At 46.9% G+C, this 24,915-nt stretch overlaps 1 protein-coding gene and 1 long non-coding RNA gene across 2 annotated transcripts; one reads left to right on the plus strand and one right to left on the minus strand.

Moving 5' to 3' along the window:
• Positions 1 to 6,906: 6,906 nt before the first annotated feature.
• LOC132394575 (TNF receptor-associated factor 2-like) lies at positions 6,907 to 23,350 on the minus strand. Its single transcript, XM_059970880.1, has 7 exons — positions 23,143 to 23,350; positions 20,230 to 20,284; positions 17,211 to 17,315; positions 14,794 to 14,967; positions 13,033 to 13,104; positions 11,396 to 11,482; positions 6,907 to 10,056 (listed from the first exon to the last, which is right to left on the minus strand). Exons 1-7 carry the CDS (start codon positions 23,289 to 23,291, stop codon positions 9,157 to 9,159), a joined length of 1,542 nt encoding a protein of 513 aa, XP_059826863.1. The 5' UTR covers positions 23,292 to 23,350; the 3' UTR covers positions 6,907 to 9,156.
• LOC132394576 (uncharacterized) lies at positions 14,902 to 22,974 on the plus strand. The gene is made up of 3 exons (XR_009512380.1): positions 14,902 to 14,978; positions 18,042 to 18,134; positions 22,197 to 22,974. It is a non-coding gene; the product is annotated as an uncharacterized LOC132394576 (long non-coding RNA).
• Positions 23,351 to 24,915: the final 1,565 nt, after the last annotated feature.

The raw sequence follows: 24,915 nt of genomic DNA on the forward strand, positions 1-24,915 counted from the left end.
TCTGGAGCTCCTAATGCTGCCTCCTCTAGATTGGTGAAAGCCGTGGTAAACTGGGGGACAGCTTCATTGAAGACTGTTGCTGCACCTGCCAAAATCTTTCTTTCTTTATCAATATTTTTACTGATTTAAAAAGGGCATATATACAAGCAAGAGGAGAATTATCTCAAATATATGTATCAATAACAATACACACAGAAGGTGAAATAAACATTATCAAAATCATGCATAGTATTAATCTGATATAGAATGTATAATAGGGAAAAAGATAATTAATTCTCCTCTCATCAATTCATAAAAAGAAAAAAAAGACTTTTTGAATTTTTTTATATGAAAAAAACACTATTCTGGACAAATAAAGACAAAAAGGGGGGAAAAAGGACTGGGCAGTCTATCCTGAGAGTAAAACAAAAAAAAAGACTTTCTGATCAAATCCAAAACTTCGAAAAAATAACTGAAAGAGAGTCAGTACAAAAGTCAATAAATCAAATCTTATGACAATTTTGAATAAATGTCATCAGATTTCTTCAAATTTAAAGGATGAATCAAATGTCCGACTTCTTATTTTCTCTAAACTTAAACAGGACATGATGGAGGAAAGCCAATAAAAGGTGGTAGGTGGATTAGGATCCTTCCGTTTAAGCAAAATTGCTCTCCGAGCCAATAAAGTTGAAGAGGCTATCATCCGCTGAGCGGAAACATCCTGCTTCCCATGGAATAATCCCAAAAATTGCTGTAAGTAAATTTGGTTGTAGGTCCAGATCCAAGACTTTTGATAAAGTTTTAAAAACATCTTTCCAAAAATTGTCCACCTTTATGCAAGACCAATGCCACTCACCAAAATCAGAACTTCTGGGTGGCCATTCCGATACTCAAAGCAGCTGTGCAGGTTGACCCTGTGGTTAAGAAGAAGTACAGTGTATTGGCTGTCAGCAATCGTGGAAGTGAATTTAGGGCCAAGAGGTAATGTTGCAGCTACATAAGACCTCCGATTTTTTCAATCGAAGCAGGAGGCTGAGAGTGGAAGACTGAAGGCATCGCGGAGAGAAGGTCGTTTTTCTGTAACAGCTCGGGGAAAAGAGGCTAGACTGTGCAGGCGCGTGACGTAGTGCACCAAGGTTTAAAAGAAAGACCGCCATATAAAGCGGCCATCGTTGCAGTGGACTGAGTCAGAGTGGGATGGCTTTGGCACAAGGCTTCGGCGAGGGTATGTTTCAGTAAGTTTCTGTTTTTCTTCTTTTTTTTCCAGACTAGAGGATATGCCAGGCAGGATGTTGGACTGCTCCTCGTGCAGGATGTGGGAAGTCAGGGAGACCTCCGGTGTCCCCGACAACAATACCTGCAAGAAGTGCATCCAGCTGCAGCTCCTAACAGACCGCATTAGGGAACTGGAGCAGGAGCTGGATGACCTCCAGATCATTCGGGAGACTGAGCAGTTTATAGATAGTAGCTTCCAGGGGGTAGTTACACCTAAGAAACAGGACACAGGTAATTGGGTTACCGTCAAGCGAGGGAAGGGGAAAGGGCAGGTAGTGCAGGGTTCCCCTGTAGCCATTCCCCTCCAAAACAAGTATACCAATTTGGATACTGTTGGGGGGGTGGGGGGGGCTTATCTGGGACAAGCTGTGGCAGCCGGATCTCTGGCACTGAGTCTGGTTCTGCAGTGCAGAAGGGAGGGAGGAAGAAGAGGAGAGTGGTAGTGATAGGGGACTCCATAGTTAGTGGTACAGACAGGAGATTCTGTGGTCATCACAGAGACTCCCGGGTGCCAGGGTCAGGGATGTCTGTGAAGTGGGAGGGTGATCAGTCAAATGTCATGGTATACATTGGTACCAATGACATAGCTAGAAAGAGTCAGGAGGTCCTGAAGAGTGAGTACAGAGAGCTTGATAGGAAGTTGAAAAACAGGACCTCGAGGTGGTAATCTCCGGATTGTTGCCTGTGCCACGTGCCAATGAGGGTAAGAGTAGGATGCTCTGGCAGATGAACACGTGGCTGAGAAACTGGTGTAGGGGGCAGGGTTTCAGATTTCTAGATCATTGGGACCTCTTCTGGGGCAGGTGGGACCTGGACAAGAGAGACGGGTTACCTGAACGACAAGGGGACCAATATACTTGCAGGGAGGTTTGCTAGTGTTATTGGGGAGGGTTTACACTAGATTTGCAGGGGGATGGGAACCAGAGTGCCAGAGTAGATAGTGGAATGGGGCTAAAAATAAATGATGCTAGTAGTTCATGCAAAGTCACAAATAGTAAGCTTGTGTGTGGTGGTAATAATCTTCTGAGGTGTGTCTATTTCAAAGTGAGGAGTATTGTGGGAAAGGCAGATGAGCTGAGGGCCTGGATTGACACATGGAATTATGACATCATAGCCATTACTGAAACTTGGCTACAGGAGGGGCAGGACTGGCAGCTCAATGTTCCAGGGTTCCGATGTTTCAGACGTGATAGAGGCAGAGGGATGAAGGCTGGGGTGGGGGGAGGGGGGTGGATGGTGGCTTTGCTAGTCAGGGAAAATATTATAGCAGTGCTTCGGCAGGACAGATTAGAGGGCTTGTCTACTGTGGCCATATGGGTGGAGCTGAGAAACAGGAAAGGTATGACCACATTAATGGGGTTGTATTATAGACCACCCAATAGTCAGTGAGAATTGAAGGAGCAAATCTGCAGAGAGATAACAGACAACTTCAGAAGACAGAAAGTTGTGATTGTAGGGCATTTTAATTTTCCACACATTGATTGGGACTCCCATACTGTTAGAGGTCTAGATGGGTTAGAGTTTGTAAAATGTGTTCAGGAAAGTTTTCTAAATCAATATATAGATGTACCAACTAGGGAGGATGCAATATTAGATCTCCTATTTGGAAATGAGTTAGGGCAGGTGACGGAAGTGTATGTAGGGGAACACTTTGGTTCCAGTCATCATAACGTCATTAGTTTCAACTTGATCATGGATGAAGATAGATCTTGTCCTTGGATTGAATTTCTAAACTGGATAAAGGCCAAATTTGAAGAAATGAGAAAGGATCCAAAAAGTGTAGATTGGGACAGGTTGTTCTCTTGTAAGGATGTGATTTGCAAGTGGGAGGCCTTCAAAGGAGAAATTTTGAGAGTGCAGAGATTGTATGTTCCTGTCAGGGTTAAAGGCAAAATGAGTAAGAATAAGGAACCTTGGTTCTTGAGGGATATTAGAACTCTGATAAAGAAGAAGAGAGAGATGTATAACATGTATAGGCAACAGGGAGGAAATAAGATGCTTGAGGAGTATAAAACGAGTAAGAAAATACTTAAGAAAGAAATCAGAAGGGCTAAAAGAAGACATGACGTTCCTTTGGCAGTCAGGGTGAAGGATAATCCTAAGAGCTTCTACAGGTATGTTAAGAGCAAAAGGATAGTAAGGGATAAAATTGGTCCTCTTGAAGATCAGAGTAGTCGGTTATGGAACCAAAAAAAATGGAAGTGATATTAAATGGGTTTTTTGCATCTGTATTTACTAAGGAAACTGGAGTGGAAACAAGGCAAACAAGTAGGGAGGTCATGGAACTTACACAGATTAAAGAGGAGGAGGTGTTTGCTGTCTTGAGGCAAATCAGAGTAGATAAATCCCCAGGACCTGACAGGGTATTCCCTCGGACCTTGAAGGAGACAGTGTTGAAATTGCAGGGGCCCTGGCAGAAATATTTAAAATGTTGATATCCACAGGTCAGGTACCGGAGGATTGGAGGATAGCTCATGTAGTTCCATTGTTTAAAAAAGGCTCAAAAAGTAAGCTGGGAAATTATAGGCTGGTAAGTTTGACATCGGTAGTAGGTAAGTTATTGGAAGGAATACTAAGAGATAGGATCTACAAGTATTTGGATAGACAGGGACTTATTAGAAAAAGTCAGTGTGGCTTTGTGCGTGCTAGGTCATGTTTAACCAATCTGTTAGAGTTACCAGGAAAGTGGATGAAGGGGAGACAGTGGATGTTGTATAGATGCACTTCAGTAAGGCCTTTGACAAGGTCCCGCATGGGAGGTTAGTTAGGAAGATTCAGTTGCTAGGTATACATGGAGAGGTAGCAAATTGGGTTAGACATTGGCTCAATGGAAGAAGCCAGAGAGTGGTGGTGGAGGATTGCCACTCTGAGTGGAGGCCTGTGACTAGTGGTGTGTCACAGGGATCAATGCTGGGTCCATTGTTGTTTGCCATTTATATCAATGATCTGGATGATAATGTGGCAAATTGGATCAGCAAATTTGCTGATGATACAAAGATTGGAGGTGTAGTGGACAGTGAGGAAGGTTTTCAAAGCTTGCAGAGGGATTTGGACCAGTTGGAGGAATGGGCTGAAAAATGGCAGATGGAGTTTAATGCAGACAAGTGTGAGGTATTGCACTTTGGAAGGACAAACCAAGGTAGAACATACAAGGTAAATGGTAGGACACTGAGGACTGCAGTAGAACAGAGGGATCTGGGAGTACAGATCCATAATTCCCTAAAAGTGGTGTCACAAGTAGATAGGGTTGTAAAGAGAGCTTTTGGTACATTGGCCTTTATAAATCAAAGTATTGAGTCTTTCTTGGTGTTCACCTGACGGAGAATCTCACCTGGTCCCTCAACACCAGCTCCATAGCAAAGAAAGCCCAGCAGCGTCTCTACTTTCTGCGAAGGCTGAGGAAAGTCCATCTCCCACCCCCCATCCTCATCACATTCTACAGGGGTTGTATTGAGAGCATCCTGAGCAGCTGCATCACTGCCTGGTTCGGAAATTGCACCATCTCGGATCGCAAGACCCTGCAGCGGATAGTGAGGTCAGCTGAGAAGATCATCGGGGTCTCTCTTCCCGCTATCACGGACATTTACACTACACGCTGCATCCGCAAAGGAAACAGCATTATAAAGGACCCCGTGCACCCCTCATACAATCTCTTCTCCCTCCTGCTGTCTGGGAAAAGTCTCCGAAGCATTCGGGCTCTCACGACCAGACTATGTAACAGTTTCTTCCCCCAAGCTATCAGACTCCTCAGTACCAGAGCCTGGACTGACACCTTGCCCTATTGCCCTGTTTATTAGATATTGTAATACCTGCACTGTTTTTGTGCACTTTACGCAGTCCTGTGTAGGTCTGTAGTCTAGTGTAGCTTTTTCTGTGTTGTTTTTTACGTAGTTCAGTCTAGTTTTTGTACTGTGTCATGTAACACCATGGTCCTGAAAAACGTTGTCTCATTTTTACTATGTACTGTACCAGCAGTTATGGTCGAAATGACAATACAAGTGACTTGACTTGACTTGATAAGAGTTGGAATGTAATGGTGAGGTTGTATAAGACATTGGTGAGGCTGAATTTGGAGTATTGTGTGCAGTTAAGTAAAGGAAGGATATTAATAAGGTTGCAGAGAAGGTTTACAAGGATGTTGCCGGGACTTGAGAAACTGAGTTACAGAGACAGTTTGAATAGGTTAGGACTTTATTCCCTGGAGCGTAGGAGAATGTGGGGTGATTTGATAGAGTTGTATAAAATTATGATGAGTGTAGATAGAGTGAATGCAAACAAGTTTTTTCCATTGAGGCTTGGGGAGAAAAAATACCAGAGGTCATGGTTTAAGGGTGAAGGGAGAAAAGTTTAAAGGGAACATTAGGGGGGGGCTTCTTCACGCAGAGAGAGGTGGGAGTGTGGAATGAGCTGCCAGTTAAAGTGGTGAATGCGGGCTCACTTTTGACATTTAAGAAAAACTTGGACAGGTATATAGATGAGAGGGGTATGGAGGGATATGGCCTAGGTGCGGGTCAGTGGGACTAGACAGAAAAATGGTTCAGCACAGCCAAGAAGGGCCAAAAGGCCTGTTTCTGTGCTGTAATGTTCTATGGTCAGACCCCAATTGAAGTACTGTGCTCAGCTCTGATCACCTCACTACAGGACAGATGGAAGGGTGCAGAGGAGATTTACCAGGGTGTTGCCTGGATTGGGCAGCATGTCTTATGAAAACAGTTTGAGTGAACTCGGCCTTTTCTCCTTCGAGCCATGGAGGATGAGCGATGACCTGATAGAGGTGTACAAGATGATGAGAGGCATTGATCGTGTGGATAGTCAGAGGCTTTTTCCCTGGGCTGAAATGGTTGCCACAAGAGGACACAGGTTTAAGGTGCTGGAGAGTAGGTACAGAGGAGATGTCAGGGGGAAATTTTTTACTCAGAGTGGTGAGTTCATGGAATGGGGCTGCCGGCAACAGCGGTGGAGTCGGATCTGATAGGGTCTTTTAAGAGACTCCTGGATAGGTACATGGAGCTTAGAGGGCTACGGGTAACCCTAGTAATTTCTAGGGTAAGGACATGTTCAGCACAACTTTGTGGGCCGAAGGGCCTGTACTGTGCTGTAGGTTTTCTACGTTTCTATTCCAACTCCCATTCCCGCTCTGACATATCGATCCACGGCCTCTTTTCGTGCCAAAATGAGGCCACCCTCGGGCTGGAGCAGCAAAACCTCTGATGTCATGAATATTGATTTCTCCTTCTGGTAAGAAAAATTCCTTCACCCTTCCCACTTAATTTATTCCCCAGGCTGACCTTTACCTCTTCTCCTCACCTGCCTGTTACTTTCCCTGGGTCCCTTCCTCCTTCCCCTCTCCTGTGGTCCTTTCTCCTCTCAGATTCCTTCTTCTCCAGCCTTTTAGCTTTCCCACCCAGTTGGCTTCACCTATCACCTTCCCTCACCCCCCCCCCACCCCACCATCACCCTTTTATTCTACCACCTTCCCCTTTCCTTTTCAGTCCCGAAGAAGGGTGTTGGCCCAAAATGTCGATTGTTGATTCATTTCCGTAGATGTGGCCTGACCTGCTGAGTTCCTCCAGCACTTTGTGTGTGTTGTAGTACAACTTACAAATGAGTGTGCATCTCCCAGCATCAGAGACCAACTCCAATAAATCCCCGCATGCTTATGAACTTTTATTAACATTCAGCGCAGCACTTGTAATATTACAAAGAAATCCAAGAGTCAATAAATTAGTCACATCAATAAATAAATAAATACAGCTTGATACCTTAGGATTAAAGTGCAGTAAACAGAGTCCCAGAGTCAGCCCTCCCCTGGAGTTCAGGCTACCCAAGAGTCCAGAAGGAGACGGGGAGAAACTGAGCATTAATCTTCCCCGTCTCACTCCCCCTTTGGGGCAGGGGAGGGTGGTGGGTGGTGCAAAAGGAGATTAACCTCCCCTTCTTGATCCAGACAGCACAGTTTACGCTCCTGTCAAATACTCCCTGGGCACGGACAGCATGGGTCCAATACAGTACTTCCTTGACAGGGATAATTTAGCTTAGAGACACATCACAATACAGGCACTTCTGGCCAAACAAGCTCACGTTGCCCAATCTCACCCACAGAACTAATTAGTCTACCAACCGGTTAAATATGGAATGTGGGAGGAAACTAGACCAACCTGAGGAAATCCACACGGTCACGGAGAGAACGTACAAGCTCCTTACAGGGCTCCCAGTGCTATAATAACATAACGTTAACCGCCATGCTGCCCATAAATCAGATCTGTGAGGATTGTGCCGGGCAGCCCACAATTACCACCACGCTTCCGGCACCATCATGGCAAGCCCGCAACCCACTCACCCTGAATTGTACGAATTTGCACGTGGGAGGAAACCCACGCAATCACAGGGAGAGCGTAAGACCCTTTACAGAGAACAGGAACTAAATGCCGATCTTACATTTGGCAACCTTGCCACTGTTCAGCTTAGCTTAGGTCCCCATCACCTGCACCGTCCTGTCACACAGTTCTGGGGCAGGCGTATGATACAGAGCATATATTTTCTATGCTGTCGTGATATACATATTCAAGGACAGTATGAATTAGAAACAGAGTACAAATCGCTCTCCCTTTGCCGCTCCCAAGACAGAGATGGGAAGGATTTGATATGGATTAAACTTCCTCCTACACAGTCCCATCAAAGCCTTCCAGACAGTGCCAATGAGGGTTAGCTGCACTGTAAAGCTCCCTCTACACAGTCCCATCTCTGACACTCCAACACCAACAGCAGATACTGTGGAATCTCATCCCTTGTTCTGTACGTCCTCTGCAGTGCTCACGGATAAATTTCTCACTAAAAATATGCTTCCCGTTACAATGAGGTATGACTCTGAGTGGCAGGCAGATTTTAAAACTCTGTTCATACTCCCCAATCTTTTTAAAACTACTACAGAGATTCACTATGGCCACTGCTTTCAGAAATCGTCTGACATATTAAAAATAAGTTAGATACAGAGTAAAGCTCCCTCTGCACTGTCCCATTACACACTCCTTAAATAGGGACGGTACAGGTGAAGCACGAAGCAAAGTTGACACTGTCCCCTTACGAATCTAAAGGACTGAGACAGAGATCCCTCTACACCAGCCTGATTCTTACAGTACTGTGCAACAGTCTTAGGCATGTGCAAAAAAAATCTGTAAAGAGTAGAAGCTCTCAAAAATAATGAATTGAACAGTTTTTAAATATCAAAAAATATTACTACAAAAAGCACTAAACAGTAAAAAGGAACTAAATCAAATCAATATTTCATGTGACCACCCTTTGCCTTTAAAACTGCATCAGTTTCCTCAGGTACACTGTCAATCAGTTTTATGAGAAAGTCAACTGGTAGGTTGTTCCAGGCGTCCTGGAGATCTCGTCAATGTCCTTGTGCAGACTTTGGCTCTCCTGGTAATCCCAGACAGCCTCGACAATGTTGGGATTGAGGCTCTGTGGAGGCCATACCCCCTGACACCACGTAAAAAAAACTCTGGCATGCCTAAGACTTCTGCACAGTACTGGACTTCCAGCTCAGGGGTAACGCGAGTCGCACCAGGGCAAATCTCCCTCCACTGTATCCCAGTGCACACTCCCAGGGCAGGGACAACATGTTGGATACGGTGCAAAGCTTCCTCTACACGATCCGGTTACATGATACAAGCTTGAGACAGAATGAATTAGATACATCGAATTCCTCCCTCTGCACTGTCCCAGTGTGAAGTCCCCTCCACTCTACCCTGTTACCTGCTCCCAGTCGAGGGTAAACGCGGAGTAAAGCTCCCTCCATGCTGTCACAGCAGAGAGTGAGATATCATGGGTTGTTTCCACTCAGGCAGATGATTTCACACCAGGGGACACCCCCCCATCTCCCGCCCACCCCCCGTCTCACAGCTGCAGACCCATGGGGTCCACCACCACCTTGATGTAGATGGTGTCGTTCCTGAGGTACTGGCCGGGCTCCTTCTGGAAGAGCTCGTGCCGGGCGAAGGTGGGGCAGCCGCTGGCTACGTTCATGTGACTCCGGGGCTTCTGGAAGGAGCTGCTCAGCGGGTCGGGCGAGAAGGACTCCCTCAGGTGCCGCTGGCCGGCCTGGTCCAGCAGCAGGAGGGTGACCTTCTGCCGGAAGGGCCAGGGCAGGACCTCGTCATAGTCGCCCCGCACCAGCGCCAGGAAGAGGGAGAGGTGGCTGCCCTTGCCAGCGCCGTCGCCGTTGGGGTAGACCCGGCAGCAGAGGCGGTAGCCGAAAGGGTGGGTGCTGAAGTGCGGTGAGTAGAAGGATGGACGCTGGCCGGACTTGGCCGCTGCCATCTTGGCGGAGAAGTCTTTGATCTTCCAGACCAGGACACCGTTGGTGCTGAGGGGTGGGGTGGGGGAGGCCAGTCCTGCCTGCGCAGACAGCTCCGCCGAGCGCACCCCTGTTTTCTTCTGCAGGGTGTAAATAGTCTGCTCGAGGTGCAGGCACTTCTGCTGCAGCGCCTCGATCACCTGGGCGTAGCGGTCCAGCTCCCCGTTCAGGCTGTGCACCAACCTCTCCAAGCCGTCTGCCCGGCCTTCTAGGGCCTGCAGGCCTCGCTCCGCGGCAACCCCCGGCTCTGGCTCTGTGCTGCCTTCCGGGATCCTGGCGGGCTCGCCCGTCTGCCTCCTTCCGGCCTTCTCAGGGGGCTCCTGGGGCGCGTCCCCACCGCAGGTTCTCCCAGGCTGCAGGCTGGTGGCAAGGGAGAGGACTTGCAGGAGGTGAGTCTGCTGGGCGCATTGGAGGTGCTCGTTCAGATCCTGTCGTTGAAACTGAGGGGCAGGGTGGGAGAAACAAAACAGCAAAGGAACATCAGAGTCTATCCGAAACAAAAACACGCAACGCTGTGGAGAGAGAAATGTTTGATATTGGTCAGGGAATTAAGTATAAAAGTCTGGAAATTGAACAACAGTTTTCACTTGGGGATATCGAGCACAGTTCTGGGCGAGGAGACGCGGAGGCTTTGGAGAGAATGTAGAAGGGCTTCACGAGGATGCTTCCTGGCTTAGTGGGTATAAGCTGTCAGGAGAGGTTGGACAACATTGGGTTATCTTCTCTGGAAGACCAGTGGCTGAGGGGAGACCTGGTAAAGGTTTAGAGAGACATAGATTGAGTAGCCAGCCAAAATCTACTTCCCAGGGTCCAGGGTCAATTAGGAGTTTGTGCATCTAATTTGAGGGGCGAGAAACTTAAAGGACCTGTGTATGTTTTTGTAGCTGGGGATGGAACGGCCTGCTGGGGTAGTGGCAGAGCCAGATAGAAATAGGGGCCATAACAGATGTTTTTTTAGATAAATGAATACAAATAAGGAATGGAGGGAAATGGATCACATATACAGAACAGCTATAATTGTGTTCAGCACAGACATTGAGGGGCAGAAGGGCCAGTAAGAGGAGGTGTACAGGAGTGAGATGCAGTCCATCAGCTGGTTAGTGTCACTTCTACAACATTGCACTCAACATCAGCAAGGCCAAGCGACGGGGGGGGCCGGGTCAATGGCGGAATGGGTCCGTCCTGGACCCAACACACTGGTACAATCACCAGTGGCTATACTGAGGAGATTTCATATGTCACCAAAGACTCTAGAGAATTCGACAGACTCTCGGTGAACAGCTCTCGGACTGGTTTCATCTCTGCCCAGTACAGAGGCTCCATTGCACAGGATAGAAAGCGGCTGCAGAGGTTTGTGGACTCAGCTAGCTCCACGATGGGCACAACCCTCCCCTCCATCGAGGGCATCTTCAAGAGGCAATGCCTCAAGAAGGCAGCATCATCGTGAAGGCCCTCACCATTCGGGACAAGCCCTCTTCTGATTGCTGCCATCAGGGAGGAGATACGTGAACATTCAACATTTTAGGAACCCTCTGCATTCAGATCTCTGGAGCCGTGAGCGCAATCTTGATGTTCCTCTTTTGGCACTAATTAATTCTGTATTTTTCATAACTTATAGCAATTTTTATGTCTTGCAAAAACATAAGCCAGTGATTATGAATCTGATTCTGATTCTGCAGTGCCATTTGATTCTGTGGCCACTCAGAAACACTTTGTGTCTGGGCTTCGGAGCCGAGATCAGACACAGCACCAGCTGACATGCACCACGTGGATACGAACCTGTTCCAGACAGCCGACCTCCTTAAAGGGACAGGCCACATTCACCTTGGGACAGTTGCCATGGAGGGGGTCGCAGTGTTGTTCCAACTGTACAAGAGAAATAAATGCATCAGCAAGAATTATCCAAACTGTTACATTTACACAAAAAAGTTCAAATTCCTCTAACATCCCACAGGATATTTACATCCCTATCAATACAGCTGTCTCAAGAAGCCAAAGGTTTCCACCAAGGAGGCAGCTCAACCCCACCACCCGTGGGACAATAAAGGCTGTCATTGGTTTTATTCCGTGATGTATCATTCACAGCGTCCTGACTGGTTGCATCCTGCTCTGTTATGGCTATTCAAAATGCATGGGACCGCAAGAAGATGCTCTCTGGCCAGTACACTGTGGACACATCCCTCCCCACCATTCAGGAGTATCTACAGGAGGCGCTGCCTGAAAATGGCAGTATCCATCATCAAAGCTCCCCACCACCCAGACCATGCCATCTTCTCACAGGTACCGTCTGGCAGGAGGTTCAGAAGCCGGAAGTCCCACATCAACAAGTTCAGGAATAGTTACTTCTTCCCTTCAACCATTCGGTTCTTGAACCCTAATCAATACAGCTGCACCATGACCACTTCGCACTATAATGCACCTCTTTTGTTCCAATTGTGACCTTTCATGTATAGTTTTAATTATTTTCTGTTTTTCGTATGATTACTGCCTACTGATATAAAGATTATAGATTAGTTTTATTCATTTTATCTAAATAGTGAAATGCATCATTTGCATCAACAGCCAACACAGTCTGAAGAAGTGGTGGCAATTGGAAAATTCCCATTACTCACTAGCCCTGACCCTAACGTCTTGGGAATATGAGAAGCAACCGGAGGACCAGGAAGAAACCCACACAGTCATGGGGAAAGCACGCAATCTCCTTACAGACAGCGACGGAATTCAGCCCAGGTCACTGGTGCTATAAAGCGTTGTGCCAATGACTATGTACCTGTGATGCTGACACAAATTGTCATTGCACCTGGACATACTTGTGCAGATGACAATAAACACGAGTTTAACTTTGGTATTTATTGTCTATCCCCATTTGCCTCAGAGCCAATCATATTGCTGGGTCTGGAGTCACATGAGGAATTTCAGATGGGAAACGGAAGGCAGATGCATTTCCCAGAAGAAATCTTTCTTATGGCATAGAAGAGAGGCTAGTCAACCCATTGACTCCATACTAGCTTGCATATGATCCAATTCAATCTAATCCCCTGCCTGAAGGAATCACATTCTTATATTTATTTTGACCTAGGAGAGAGACCATTTTGCCCGTGGACTCTATACTAGCTCTCAGATCTGACCCAATCCTCCACTTATTGCACTGTAACCTGTTCATCCTTACGGGCCAATCAACACCTACACTTACCGCCCACCACCAACAAGCCAAGCTAGGGCTAACCTAAAAAATACAATTAACACACCAACACTCGAGCCTTTGGGATGTGGGTGGAAACTGGAGCACAGAGCATGGGGGGCAGGGGTGGTGGTGAAACTACATGGTCACATGCAAACTCCACACAGACATTACCCAGGAAGTTAGAGGGTGTAAGCGGTGGTCGTGCGGGGATCTCTCATTAATGGATTCTTACCTCTGCCTTTGTCAAGTCGGCCTGGCCGCAGAGAGGGCAGCTCTCCTGTTTTCCACACTTCGCCACATGGTCCTGGAAAGCACAGACAGGAGGTCGACTGTATTATAGGCTGCAGATGGACACAGTACGTGATGTGGGTGTGGGGGGGGCAGTAACGTTACCGCTTGGACAGGGACTCGGGAGAGGTGGGGGGGGGCAGTAACGTTACCGCTTGGACAGGGACTCGGGAGAGGTGGGGGGGGCAGTAACGTTACCGCTTGGACAGGGACTCGGGAGAGGTGTGGGGGGGGCAGTAACGTTACCGCTTGGACAGGGACTCGGGAGAGGTGGGGGGGGCAGTAACGTTACCGCTTGGACAGGGACTCGGGAGAGGTGTGGGGGGGGGCAGTAACGTTACCGCTTGGACAGGGACTCGGGAGAGGTGTGGGGGGGGGCAGTAACGTTACCGCTTGGACAGGGACTCGGGAGAGGTGTGGGGGGGGCAGTAACGTTACCGCTTGGACAGGGACTCGGGAGAGGTGTGGGGGGGGCAGTAACATTACCACTTGGACAGGGACTCGGAGGCAGGGCAGGCGGCTTGGGAATAGAGCCCTTCAAGGTGTTGTTAACTAAAATGGAATGCCGAGCAGGATCACGGACTCCTCATCCCTGTACCCTTTCCCAGCCATTTCCCATCCCTCCATTCCTATTCCCTTAGACCCAGTCTCCCAACCCGCAGTGTCTAGAACCCCGATACCTGGAACTCCATTGCCCTGTGATTCCCATCTCTTGCCTTGGTGCTATGGCAGTGTGACACATAAGTTCCCTATCTGTTCTCATTCATCTGACCCCATTCCCCCTCTCCCCTCTGCCTTATCTCTCACTTCCCTCCTCTGTCCCCCCATCCAAAGCCCTCTCTCCTTTCCCATAACCCTATCCAAACTCCCTCCCCCTTCCACAACCTCTCACCTGTCTCCATCCCGTCATCTGTCCCTGCACATTAACACTTCCTCCCATCTCCCTCCTTGTCCCCTCGCCCCATCTTCTCTCTCTCCCATTTCCATTTTTTCCATCTCTCCTTCCCTCACTTTTCCTCATTCCTCATCCTCTCCTACAGACTCTCCCTCCACCCCTCTCATCTATTTTACCCCCGCCAGTTCTCACATATCCCCCCTCCTTTCTGCTCTCTCATCCCCAACTTCTCTCCCGTCTCTCTTTTCCCCACCTCTCTACCTTTCCCAACCCTTCCTCCCATCTTCTCTTGCCCTCACCCATCCTCCACACACAGCTCTCACTTTTCCCCAACTCCTCTCTCTCCTCTGCTTCCTCTCACCCTGCCCCCTATCTGTTCCAGCTTCCTCCGACCTCTCTCACCCCCATTCATTCACCCTCCACCCTCTCTCCCATCTTGCACTGCTGCCCCAACGTCCCTCACCTTCCACCGTCTCTCTCCCTTCTCATTCCATCACCTTCCCCCTCCCATCTCTCCCTTTCCTCCGCTCACTCGCTTCTCCGCCTTGTCTGCCCTCCCCTTCCTGCTTCCTCTCTCCTCTCTGACTCGCAGTCTCTCTCTCTCTCTCTCTCTCTCTGTACATCACTCTGCCACTGAAATCCATACCTCCACTAAGTCAGTTCTGAAACTCTAGAATTCCCTTGGTTCTCCCCAGCCTGGTCTGTTTCTAAAATTCCCATCACCTTCCCTTAGCTCTTGCACCGAGGGAGCAGTTTGGGAAGACGCTACGACAATGGGTTTTGAAGCCGGGAGCCAGCGTTCACACCCACCTCCAGAAGCTTGTGGATGCAGAAGATCTCACAATGGGGGCAACGCTCCATCCGCCACTCGCACTCCTGCGTCTCGTGGACCAACATCTCCCTCCTGGGGCCGACAACCTCGCAGCCAAATGCCACATTGGCACAGGGGAGGACTTGGAAACCACACTGGGTCCGGTGTATCCGCTGCAGGAGAGGTACATCAGGGAGAGTGCGGAGGGCAGGAGGAAGACACAGAGAGGGAGAGAGGAGAGGGGTTGAGCGAATAAGGGCGGGACAACGAAAATGAATGAGGAGGGAGCGAGAGAACAAGAAAGGGAGAGAGAAATGAAAGAGAACACAGAAAAGACAGTAAGTAGGGAGAAGTGAAAGCAAGGAAAAGAAATGAGAGAGGGAAAGAGAGAATGAGAAAGAAATAGGAAGGATGAAAAGAGAAACAGGAGAGGGAAAGAATGTGTGAAGCAAGAAAGAGGAAAAAGCAAAAGAAGAGAGAGCAAGAAGGAAAGGATAATCGAGAGGGCAGATAGAAAAAGAATGGATGAAATAAAGAGAAAGAAAAACAGAGAATAGAAAGAAAGAAAGTGTAAGGAAATGAGAGAGTGAAAATAGAGAGAAGTGTTTAGAAAGGAGTGTAAATTAAGGGAGGGAGCGAGAGGAAGAAATAGAGATAAAGAGAAAGAAAGATGAGGAAGAGCACAAAAGGGAAAAACGGGGGAAGAAAGAGACAACAAATAATCAGTAAGTATAAAACTCATATCTACACAAGTAAAAAGTTGTGCTCCTTGTGAACCACGCTGCTGCTGTTCCCAGTGAGTCCACCCCAGTGCCCACCTAGGGGTGATGTCAATCACTAACGAAGCACCTATCAACCTCTGCTTTAAATGTACCCACTGACTCGGCCTTCACAGCCATACATGGCAGTACATCCCACAGAATCACCAATAAATTCCTCATCATTCTCTGTGCATCTCTGGGAAGGACTGGTTCTATCTGGTCTGCAGATTTTGGGTAAGAGTTAGGGTTTTGAAATGCTCTACAGGTCATCATCTCTGGCATTGCTGTTGGGCTTGCCGGGAACACCCATGACCTTCTAGCTGGTACTTGTTGGAAGTCAGAAGCACAGTGAGCTCCCACTATTACTGATACGGCAGGTGATCTGTTGTTTCTCAATCAGTAGAGGGTGAATTTCTCAGTTTTCTTCCCATCACGGCACAGAAAGAGGATATTCGACCCATTGACTCCATGCCAGCTCTCAAAACAATCCCAGCACTACAATGGACCTTTTGTAGTTCTTTCATGTATAATTTGTGTTTATAATTTTGTTCCTCCTGTGAATGCTGTTGCTTCGTGCCTGTGAGGCAGCTGCAGGGAAGGTTTTCATTGCACCTGTGCCTACATGTACTTATGGATGTGTCAATAAACTCAATTCTAGTCTTTGATTTTATTCCACTTATAGAAAATAGAATACAGAATAGTACCGGCCTTTCGGCCCACGATCCTTTTAACCCACTCTACAATCAATCTGACCCTTCCCTCCTACATATGGTCCCATTTTTCTATCATTCATGTAACATGTACCAGGGGAGACGTCTGATCTATCTGCCTCTACCACCATCCCGGCATTCCATAATAGAACATAGAACAGTACAGCACAGCACAGTACAGGCCCTTCGGCCCACAATGTTGTGCTGACCCTTAAATCCTGCCTCCCATATAACCCCCCACCTTAAATTCCTCCAGATACCTGTCTAGTAGTCTCTTAAACTTCACTAGTGCATCTGCCTCCACCACTGACTCAGGCAGTGCATTCCACGCACCAACCACTCTCTGAGTGAGAAACCTTCCTCTAATATCCCCCCTGAACTTCCCTCCCCTTACCTTAAAGCCATGTCCTCTTGTATTGAGCAGTGGTGCCCTGGGGAAGAGGTGCTGGCTGTCCACTCTATCTATTCCTCTTATCACTCTCTCTGTAAAGAATTGAAATCTGACAACCCCACCCCTCATACTTCCCTCCAATGTCCTCACAGTAATGCAATTTACAGTGGCTGATTAACACACCGATCCACTGATGTGGGAGTTTGAAAGAGAACTAAAACACACACACACACACACACACACACACACACACACACACACACACACACACACGTCAGGATCAAACCCAATGAGGAGCTGTGAGACAGCAGGACTATCCGCTGCAAGTGGGCTGCCCCTCCTCCCATTTCAGCTGGAGACCCGTTGAATCATCCCCGCATTTCCACCGGTTTCTAATTCAGCGGGCAAGTGGACCCTGTGGACTCCACTGGAAGTCTCTGCCAGCCACCTAGAGGCAGGAGCTGGTATGACTTCCTCCATCCACCTTCCTCCTTGTACCCCCTCTGAGAGTTTCAGTACATACCCCACCATCCCCACCCAGCAAAAAGCCTTACCAGGTAGCTACGCAGCGATCCGACCCAGTCACAGCCCTCCAAGTGAGCCGTGCAGAAAATCTTTGTGACGTACGCATCATTCTCCGCTGCCCTGTCCAGGTAAACCTGCGGGGTGGATAAAACCTGAGAGCTTAGATGATGGTGGAAACCTTGTTCCCTGCAGCATCTTGCTGCCAACTAGACTTCTGCTGCTACATCTCTGTGTGTGTAAGAAGGCGGCTCTGACAACACAGAGGGTCACAGAGTCATACAGTATGGAAACAGGCTCTTCGACCCACATTGTCCATGCCATGTGTTTTGTCCATCTACCTTAATCCCATCACCAAGAGGCCGGGATAGAGTAGAGATGGAGAGGATGCTTCCATTAGTAGGGAGTCTAGAATCTGAGAGGACAGCCTCAGGATAAAAGGACTAAAACTGTAAGGAGAAAGGATTTCCTCAGCCAGAGGGTGGAGAATCTCTTGCCAGAAAGGGCTGTGGAGGGAGGCTAAGTCATTTTGGTGTATTTAAGGCAGAGATTGATAAATCCCTGATTAATAAGGGGGTTAAGGGTTCACAGGAGAAGGCTGAGAATAAGAGTGAAAGAAAGCAAACTCAATGAGCCAAATAGCCTAACTCTACCCCTATATATTCTGTCCAATTACACATTAAGACTGTATATAAAAATACACAAATTTTGGAGATCTGAAATAAAAGTAGAAAATGCTGGAGAAATTCAGCAGGTTGGGCAGCATCTGTAGAGAGAGAAGTAGTTCAGGTCAAAGAGCATTGATTAGAATTAGCTGATGAATGGTCTTCCAGCTGAAATGTTTGCTGTTTCTCTTTCCATAGGTGCTGACTGACCTGCTGAGTGTTTCCAGTGTTTTTTGCACATGCTTCTTTGGCCGTTGTGTGAGTACAGGAACAGCATTGGGCACAATACAGGTACAACGTGATTGCATATGGAGGGGATTTATTAGGACTGTAAAATCCAAACTCCAAGGACAAATTGGATAGGCTAGGATGGAGATTTCTCTGAAACAGAGGGGGCTGAAGGAAGGCTTAATTCCCATGTAGAAAGTTATATGGAACCATGATTGAATGAAGGACCAATTTCCCCTAGTTGAGGGGTCAGAGCATTAGAACACAAAGCATAGAACAAGACAGGCCCTGTGGCCCACCAAACACCTTACAAATTAAATTAAATCTCATCTGACTCTGCACAGGATCCAGATACCTCCATTCACTGCATATTCATGTGTCTTTCTCAAGGCCTCTTATACATCATGACTCCACCACCACTACTGGCAGCCCATTCCAGGAACCGAGCATTCTGTACAGAAAAAACTCTCTTCTGCTATAAACTTTGAAACTCTCACCTTAAGTGCCTATCTAGTATTTGAAATTTTATTTTTCCCCTGGGGAAAAGATTCTGACTGTCTACGTGAAGTTTGGTTAAGTACTTGGACAGGAAGGGTACAGTGAGCTGCGATCCAGGTGTGTGTCAGTGGGACTAGGCAGAATAATTGTTTGTATGGACTAAGTGGGCTGAAGAGTCTGTTTCTGTGCTGTAGTGCTCTCTGACCCTCTCTACGCCTCTGGAACTTCAATCAGCCACTGACGCTCCAGAGAAAACAATCCAAGTTTGTCCAACCTCTCCTCATAGTCCACATAGTCCAACTTGGTAAATCTCTTCTGTACCTTTTCCAAAGTCTCCACATCTTTCCTGCAACCAGATATCCCAGGTATTCATTAAATGAATTAGAATAAATGAGAGGAGAAGTTTCTCTAGCTCAAGGATGGTAGGCTTTCTGGAGTATTCTAGCTGAAAAGGTGAGTGAATCCGAAACCCCTTACTACAATGGAATAGTAGTTAGATGTGTACTTAAAGAGCTACGAGCCCAATCCTACTCAGCTGACACAAAGGGCCTCCTTCTATACCACAAATACTCTATGACCGCCAAGTCCCATGAATGACCTATGTCAGCAAAGCAGAACTCGAGTTCCAGTCACCTCTTTGAAAGTTTTAGTTCCCCCTTGTATTTTACCTAATAAAATTCCCAGAAGGAGGGAGAGGGATGTGCAGAAATTCCCAGAGATCATGAGTTGGTGGGGCCCGAGGGTAATGACATCAACGTTGTTCATCGCCAGCCCTGAGCGGCCGCAGGAGTGCAGTGTTTCTCTTCACCTTCCCTGCCTGCACAGACCTCCTGAACTAGCCAGCAGAGGCTTCCTTCAATACTACTCCGAACTGTGACAAAGCAACATCATGCACTAATGACTCCCTACTGTCTGTCTCTGGGAATCTCCCCTCTTCTCCAGCAAAATGCAGATATCGCATTCCTTACGTAGGAATTCTGGTTAAATTTCAGCTTGTAAGGTACTCCCCCATATCCATTATTCCCTATCTAAACCTCCAGAACTCCACAATTAGATTTTGTCTGTAATTCACTCCTGGGTATTCATTATTCCGTGTATAAACTAGCAGAACCTCTTGAAATTCCACCCTGTAACTCACTCCCAAGTATTCTATATATAAACCTCCTGAACTTCTTGATTAAATCTCTCCTGGGAATCCATTATTCTATCCTCTAAACTCCCCAACTAGACTGCAAACTGTAATTCACTCCCAGGTATCTATTATTGTATGTATAATCCCCATATACTCCTCAACTAGATTCCAGTCTGTAACTCACTACCAAATATCTGTTATTCTATGTTTAATTCACCTGAACTCACCAATTAAATTCCAGCCTGTAACTCATCCCTGGAACCCATTACCTTCCATATACACCTTGTGAACCCTCAATTAAATTCTAGCTTGTACCCATTCCTGGATGTCTATTGTCCAATTATATAACCATTAGAGTTCTCTGACAGATTGCAGCCCATATCTGAGTCCTGGAGACAGTCCCCACTAAGCAACATTCCCAACAACCCACACAACACAGCCCAGCTCTACTCCACATCACTCTCCTTTGCAAATACATCAAACAGCAATAACAGTGATAAAATGCTGACAACACATAAGAGGTCCTACCTTGGAACGAAGAACCTTCTTTTGGCAAATGTAGCAATCGGCTTCATTTCCTGTCCTAAAATATGCAGAAAAAAATTAGTATTTTCACATTCATTTCTTCTAACTCGGTATTCCCAGTATGTGAGTGTTTGAGCCATTGTTGGGTTTTTGCTTTTCACAGTCCACCCCCTTCCCTTCCAAAGGAACACAGAAGAAAAAGTACAGTTGTCCGGAGAAGACGCAGTGCACAGATGGGGTCAAACTGCACTCAGTCTGTTCAGGAGAGATCACTGGAATTCTCCACCCTCAGTCAGAGGGCTGTTAAAGGCTCACTAGTTTGTTGCATCAAAACAGAGGTCAATTGATGGAGGTCAACAGGGGTGTAGGGAAAGGACAGGAAGATGTGACAAGGGATCAAAAGGGTTCACCGTTTCTCCGAGCAGATTGTACATTAGTTAGTCATTGTAAATTATCCAAATCAGGATCAGGTTTATTATCACCGACCTATGTCATGAAATTAGTTACTTAGCAGCAGCAGCACAGTGCAATACCTAAAAATTATGATAGGTAGATAGTTAGATGAAGATAGATGGATGGATAGATAGAGGGAGGTAGATAGATGAAGATAAATGAATACACGGGTGAAGACAGAAAGATCAAAAAGAGAGCAAAAAGGTCACCAGCATGAATGTGAGAGGTAGAATCGAGATGAGGTGGAATGATGATAGGTGTCGAAGGGACAATAATATAGCATTTGTGTTGGATTATCATAAATAGGTGTTGGATGATCGGTCCAGACTCAGTGAGATGGCTTTTTCAGTGCTGCAGGGCTCTGATTTTTATGTCTGGTTGACCAGGGCTGAGTTGCCAAGTCTATTCATGATACCTAAAGACTTACATTTTAGGACAGGATTAGTAGTTGGCCTCTGTAGAATAGCCCATTGTGTAGCTGAGTGGTAGAGCCTGGGGGTAGTTTATGGGGATGGAAGAAAATAAAAAGAGGGTTGGGGTAGTACATGGTGATTGATGGTCATTGAAGACCTAGTGGGTTAAAAGGCTTGTTTCTATGCTGTATGCTTCTATGACCATAAGACATAGGAGCAGAATTAGCCCATTTGGCTCTTCAAGTCTATTCTGCCATGGCTGATTGATACTGTGCCAAACCTGTCAAAATGTTAGTGCCAGAAGCTTGTCTAGGCTGCCTCCTCCCAGCACACATTGGACTGTGTTGGAACAACACATTTTGTTTTGTACATGTAACAATTAAACATAATCTAATCTTTAAACACATTCAATTTGCCTCTCAGAAAGTCCTTCAACACCACCTCATGAACCTCTTCACTCCCTACCCATATGGGCAGCAGGCTCACAGGTACATTACCACTTCCAACAACTACCCTGCCTCAATCACTCGCACCGACTCAGGAACAGACCACTTCCCTGTCCAGATCCTACTCCCCTGTAGACACACCCTTCACCGAAGATTCAAGCGGACTATTCACTATCAGTGAGAATGAGGGACAAAATAAAAGCAGAAGATGCTGGAAACACTCGGCAGGTCAGAAAGCATCCATGAAGAGAGAATCAGAGTTGACATTTCAGGACAAAAACTGAATTGAAATGTTAAATCAGAGAGTCTTAACCCGAAACGTCAACTCTTTAATTCCCTCCACAGATGCTGCTGACGTGCTGAGTTCCTTCAGCGTTGTCTGTGTTTCTCTGGATTTCCAGCATCTGGAGAACCTCTTGCATTAACATTTTTTCTCATTATTTTCTCCCTGCCTTTTCTACTTCATTTTTGATTTCAGGTTTCCAGCACCTAAAATTGCTTTTCAATTTCACAATGAGAATTCATTATTGGTGCAAACATGGACACCAATGGCATTTAAAAATGAAAATATGTTCAACTATACACTGTGTCCATATACTGATTATTGAGATTCTAAACTCTAACTTTAGATACTTTTTCTTCTTTCTGTTTATCTCAGGATGGGGCATTGTTGCCAACCGGATTTCTCTGGTATGATCTGGCTTGCTGGGTATGTCCCAGTGAATCTGACTCCACGTCAGTACCCAGACATACAACATTAGCCACACGTTACAGGATGGGGGAAAGCTGCGGAGGGTTACAAATGCAGCTGGTTCCATCATGGGCACTAGCCTCCCCTCCACTGAGGACGTCTTCAAAAGGTGATGCTTCAAAATCGGGGCATACATCATTAAGGAACCACATCACCTAGGACATGCCCACTTCTTATTGCTACCATCGCGAACAAGTTACAGGAGCCTGAAGACCCACACTCAATATTTTAGGAGCAGCTTCTTCCTTTCTGCCATCAGATCACTGAACGGATAATGAACCAACCATGAACTACCTCTCTCTTTTGCACTACTTATACACAGTATATATCTCTCATTGTAACTTCTAGTTTATTTTATCTACTGCCACAACACAACTGATTTAAAAACATTTGCCATTGATACTAAAACTGATTCTGATTACGGTGGAGCTTATCTGTCCGTTACTTCATCCCACTGTGTTCCACTCGGATCCTTCCCTCACCTTCTCTGCTACCACGTCTAACTTGTTTTCACTCTTGCTCAGTCCTGATGAAGTGACTCCGACTGTTAACTGTTTCTTATCCCGTAAACGCTGCTGAGTTCTTTTCAAACGTTTTCTGCTTTTGTGGCTGTACCTGAGCTGTACCGGACCCGGATGGCTTACTGTTAGCCTTGAAGCCTAGGTGAAGGCTCGTTAGACATAATAGGGGCATTAAAAGGCTTACTGGGGAGGGGGGGGGAATCCATCCTGAACAAGGATGATAAAGTTTTAATTTGAGAACTGTTTAAATACTGATTGAAGTTATGTAATAAACATATTTTTAAAAAGGCAAATTCTGAGAATTCATCTCCCGGCTCGATCCCCCGACTCACCTGAACAGATTCTCCAGGCAGGCGGTACAGTAGCGGTGGCCACACTCCGTTTGCTTTGGTTTGATAAGCAAGAAGCGGCAGGCGGAACACAGCAGGCAGGAGCTGGCGATCGGATCCACTGGGCTGATGCCTGACACCAAGGCTACCATAATCCCACACTAGCCGAGGAAAGAGGCACGAATTAAACTTCTGCTAGTGAAATACAGCGCCGGCGCCAGAGTGCCTTTAAGAAAGAGGGCTACGGAATCCCCTGAGCGTCACTGAATACTCTATCCCTGCCCTTGGTGACGTCATAGGTTCCTCCCATCCGGGCAACGTTCCAATCTCTCTGTGACGCCACGGCCCCCACACCTTGCTGAAACTTGAATGGGGGTGGTGGGTGAAGAACTGAATGGAACAAGAAGGTGCAGAGAACGGAACGTAGATCAGTTTTCAAACAAAATGCTTAAAGGAATTCAGCAGGCTCAGCAGCATCCGTGGAGAAAAGTAGACCGTTAAATGTTTCGGGTCAACACACACATAATGTTGGGGAAACTCAGCGGGTCAGGCAGGAAAATGAATGGTCTACCTTTCGGGACGCGATTCTTCATCGGAACTTTTGGGAATGGTCAGGGTATTGTCCCCATTTTCCAATCACTTGGGGAGCGTGTTGAGGTAATCACAAACTCGGCGCTGTTATGGTAAATCGAGGCATGACTCAGGGATTGAGTCTTCGGGGAAGGTTGGACGGGGGTAAAGATGGAAAAGAAATCTAATGTGCTGCGGTCATCGTCTCGTGAAGCAAGTCGTGTGAGATGAGCGAAAGGAAATCTGAAGATGCGAATCTGAAATAGAAACAGAAAAGTCTAGAAAGTTGACATTTCAACTCTCTGACCATGGATTGGATTTGATGTGCTGCGTATGTAACTGCGCAGGTAAGCACCACCTACCCGCATCCTTGTTTTCAAATTCCTTCCGAATCGGGTTTATTGTCACTGATTTATATCGTGAAAAATGGCGTTTTGTGGCAGCATTACAGTGCAGGACCCAAACATCAACCACAGCCACCTCTCACTCTTGCACACACTGCAGCAGAATCCGTGGATCCTGAGCGGCCTCTTCAGCCACCCGAGGACAATCCCTGAGGAGAACATCGAATGGTCGCACTACTGCAGTGCAGAACATTTAAAATAAAATTGTAAACTCTTCAGGAATCTGATGCCGGAGGGGGCGAAACTGTTCCTAAAATGTCGAGTGTGTGGCTTCAGGCTCCTGTACCTCCTCCCTGACGGTAGCGATGAGAAGAGGACATGTCCTGGGCGATGGGGGTCCTTCAGAAAGCATGCAACCAGTCAGAAAGCTCTGTAGAAATTTGATAGCATCTTTGGTGAGCTATCAAATCTCCTCAAATGTCTAATGAGGTACAGCCACTGGTATGCCTTCTTTGGATATGTTGACGTCCAGGAACTTGAAGCTGCTCACCCTTTCTGCTGCTGACCCCTCTCAATCTCCTCCAATCCTCTGAGACTGCAAATTTCCAAATTATGGCTACCTGACCACCCGGAGTTCAAACACCCTAGGTGTGGGGAAGGAGGTGGCAGAACAGGTGTGCAGACCCTAAATTCCCTCCCTATACACCTTGCCCTTTTTCAAGCATCCTGGCAGGTAAATTTTCTGACCAAACAAACCAAAAACTGCTGATCGGACATCACCTGTGAAGAAGGAAACAATGGCTACAGATTGAACCACCTAATGATGCTCTGTCAGCTCAAAAGGTGGGGTTTCCGCTGGCCA

Source organism: Hypanus sabinus, chromosome 5 (genome assembly GCF_030144855.1).
Source record: "Hypanus sabinus isolate sHypSab1 chromosome 5, sHypSab1.hap1, whole genome shotgun sequence".
Lineage (NCBI taxonomy): Eukaryota > Metazoa > Chordata > Chondrichthyes > Myliobatiformes > Dasyatidae > Hypanus > Hypanus sabinus.